The 3,889-nt window shown below is 41.9% G+C and overlaps 1 protein-coding gene across 5 annotated transcripts in view; it reads right to left on the reverse strand.

The window, feature by feature from the left end:
- Positions 1-1,626: 1,626 nt before the first annotated feature.
- The window catches only part of LIPA (lipase A, lysosomal acid type), a 58,504-nt gene continuing 56,241 nt past the window's right edge, over positions 1,627-3,889 (reverse strand). For 4 of the 5 annotated variants that reach the window (XM_023509489.1, XM_023509487.1, XM_023509486.1 and 1 more), the window contains one exon: positions 2,834-3,067. In XM_023509489.1, the coding sequence (XP_023365257.1) occupies positions 2,834-3,067 (234 nt within the window). Of the gene's footprint in view, positions 3,068-3,889 lie in introns of all 5 variants that reach the window. The other variant, XM_012801396.2, reaches the window with a different exon arrangement.

Here is a 3,889-nt window from a genome sequence, read left to right on the forward strand (position 1 = left end):
ACCAGTTTGCCTTGATCAAAGGTGAGATAAGGGATTTGGGGAGGACGTATGGCCATGAGGAGGGTGGAATTCTCCTAAGGATGCACATCTTTTGTATCTAGAACACTTATTTTTACAGGTGCCATGAAAAATCGTACTGAGTCCAAAATCAGTGTTTAGACCCTCCCAGATGTTACTTGTACATTTGTTTCATTTGACTAAATGAAGAAGGCCCTTACTTTTCACACATTTTGTCCAACCACATGTATTTGGCTCACCGTATGCCAGGCTGTGTTAGAGTCTGGGTCTACAGAGATGAGTAAGATATAGCCTTTGCCCTCAAAGCAGTGGGAGAACACACTGAACCTCATATCTAGGTTTGGGGGAGCTCTGCTGTGACCTATCTCTGCTGACTTTGGTTTCCTTATTTGTTCAAGGAGGGAGTTGGACAGACAGTCCTTGAATCCATGGGCCTGCACACAGCTGCTCCACATAGATGGGATAATCACTGCCTAGTTGGTTAGGTCTGGCAGAGGGTAAAGCAGGTGGCCAACAAGTGGCTGAGGTCATGGCTGAGGTCAGACAGCAAAAACCGTTGTAGCTAAGAACCAAATTGCAGCTAGGAAATGTTCCCTGGTGGAAACATACACAGTCAGGAGCTTCTAGTGACCTTTAACTGACCTTGGGCTTATAACCATCTAATTAACATACCATAGAGGGGGTATTCATGAAGGATTCTAGGAGCACACCTGTGTAGTAAGGAAACTATTACATAACCTAACCCATTATGAAACCTGTCATGTAATCTATTATCTAGCCCCCACCTGTCAATCACCAATCCTGCCAGGAGAAAGGTGGACAAACTAGTAAGCACATAAAAGACACTATCCACTCAAACTTTGGGGTCTTTCTCCACTTGGCAGAGAATGATCCATCTCTTCTTCAGAGATGTACCTTTGCTTTGCAGGAAATGTGGTATGATTGCTTTGTGTCTGTGATCACTCCATTGATTTGACTTGGTACCAATACCCTTGTGTTTGTTTTGAGACAGCGTCTCACTCTCACCCTGGGTAGAGTTCCACGGCATCATCATAGCTCACAGCAACCTCAAACTCCTGGGCTCAAGCAATCCTCTTGCCTCTTGCCTGTAGTCTAAGCTACCCAGGAGGTACAACGCACGGCTGGTTTTTGTATTTTTAGCAGAGGTGAGGTCTCACTCTTGCACATGCTGCTTTTGAACTCCTGAGCTCAAGAAATCCACCTGCTTCGGTCTCGTTCCTGACACTGGGAAGTGGGGCACCGGGGAACATCCAGACAGACCTGATAATCAGTCTCCATTCACAGCCTCACTAAGATGAGCCACACTTACAGATACCATTCAAAGCCCATGTTTACAAAGCATACCATTCTCTCCTCCCCAAGAAAAAAGAACAAACATCCGTGACCAGTTATCAGTAAGGTTTGTGAGGAGGACAGACGAAGAGGAGAAGAGAAAGGAAAGTATCGTCCTGCCAAGAGAGGAAGGGAAGAATAGAATGGCTATTACATAAAAAACATACACACAAAATCCTTAAAGCCTATAAGGCTCACCAGGTTTTATTGAAAAGTGTTAAGACTCTTTAAATGTTACAAAGTAGTATTATTCTGTCTCCTTATATTAGCCAACAGCAAGCAACTAAGTAACTATAACAGAAAAACTAAACTATTATTATTGCTACTAAAGTAACTATAACAGAAAAACATATCAATTGTCATTTTATCCATCAGTCAGTATTGGAAAGAAACGGTGTTGCAGCAGAAGCAAATGGATATAGACTTCTGGATATACCAGTGCAAAGCAAGTGTACTAAACATACATACATGTATAAAACCAAAAAATGAAATGAATCCCTGAGCTGAAGTTTCATCTGAAAACATTCACGTTCACAGTTCACTTGAGTGAAAATGAACTAGGACACTTCTCATGGGGGACCCTGGGGCTTTGGCTTCACACAGACATCATTGTTGAACCACAGCAGCTGCTTAAAGAGTGTACAAATCTTAGGGGAGATGTGGTGTGGTCTCTCCACAGGGTTTTTCTTCTCAGACAAGTAGACTTATGATCTGCCATGAAATTTAGAGTTCACGAATATAGATGGCTCAGTGTATTAGTCTTCAAGCTCTTTAAGATACAGTTTCTTTTTTAAAAAATCAGTGCTATTTGTTTTTTAAAATTCCAGCAAATTATTTTGCTTGGCCTAAGCAGCTTAAACATGTGCTTACTAACAGTTGTCACAGTTAGTTTTGACAAAATTCATCATGAAATCTTTTACTATTGGCAGAGCTGAGATAAGACTGCCTTTGACTATGAACCTACTGCATGAAAAAAAAATGTTACTTAGATCCCTAGATGCAGGACCATTAGACTGGAGAGCAAAAAGATGACAACTGGGTACTTTTATCCTGAGCTCAAGTCAGGGACAGATGTTTTTTTTACCAGTGAATGATCCGATTTAAAAATTCTTAGGGGTATTTGACCCATGTGTGGGTAAAAAGTCAATATAGTATGTTTTAAGAATAAGCAGAATGGTTATAATGACTTTTTCATATATCAGTGATATTTTTTAAAAACTGAACACACAACTCTATGGTTGAGACACTAGCTTCACATCCAGCCATAATTAAACAGAAAATAGCTAGTGTGTTTCTAATTCTAACTAGAAACAACTGGGCATCTTCAACATCATAATTTTTTTGGATATAAAAATACAAAAGACTTGGAAAAAGAAAACAAATGTTGTACAGAAATTAAGCAAACACATTTTCTTTCGTAAGACTGAACCACTGACTTGTTGGTACATTTCCCAACTGGCTTTCACTGGTATTTCCTCATTAGATCGATAATTTCATTATACATTCGCCAAGGGGCATCCAGGCCCCAGATGAAGTCAAGATGCTCCCACTCGGGAATGCGCTTGTGGTACACCAAGTTGGTGATCTGAGTCAGCAAGATGTTGACGTCGTTGACGTCGGCGAGCCAGTCCTGACCACCACTCCAGACCGCGGTTGGCACCAGCATGTCTTTGACATTGTACGTGGGCGGGTAACTCTGCGACAAAAAGGAGCCACAGAAAGCTTTGTTGTCATTTCAGTTTTCAAAATCACAATAAACACATTCTGTGTTAAACACTGTCTAGGAAGTTTAATCTAAGAATATGGAACTAAATTTTGAAAATCCTTATCAGTGTCCTTTTTGGGGTACCATCTCTAGAACAACAACAACAACAAATCTAACCCCAAATGAAAGAATACTGAGTGTTCTAGCTGTGGAGCTGCCGCCTATGCTGGGCAGCACAGCAAGTGCCTGATCCCCGGAGAGCAGGTGCAGCTCCCACCTGAGGTAGAGGACGCAAAGCCGCAGGAAGCTGGAAGGGGCTTTGCAGTCATCCCTCCTACTTTCTCCCTTTGGGTGTAAGGCAGGTCACAGAAATTCTGTAAGCCTCAGTTTCTTCATCTTTCACATCTATGTCACAGAGACATTCTGAGAGTAAGAAAAACATGGGCAGAGTGTCTCACACTAGTGCATTTAGCGCTCCAAAAATGACAATTTTATTGGTACAGGGAAAAAGAGACTAAAGCTGTGTAATTTGGCCTAGACCCCAGAGTTAGGGGTAACAGACCTAGGATTGACACCAAATGTGTTCACCATCAACCCGCATAACACAGGACCGTGATGGTTCTTAGTTAGAAGTGAAGAAAGAAGAGAGGGGACTGAGTCCACAACCCCAACTGCAAAGCCTGCGTTACTTTGGAACAGACTAAAGGGAAGGAAATACTGACTAGTCAACTCTCCCAAACCCCTCCCACAGCACCTGAGCCAGACCAGACCGTCATAAGCCTTGCTGGCTTTCTTTTTTCTTTTTTTTTTTTT

Source organism: Otolemur garnettii, unplaced genomic scaffold (genome assembly GCF_000181295.1).
Source record: "Otolemur garnettii isolate 467f Iridium unplaced genomic scaffold, OtoGar3 scaffold00008, whole genome shotgun sequence".
NCBI classification, from domain to species: domain Eukaryota; kingdom Metazoa; phylum Chordata; class Mammalia; order Primates; family Galagidae; genus Otolemur; species Otolemur garnettii.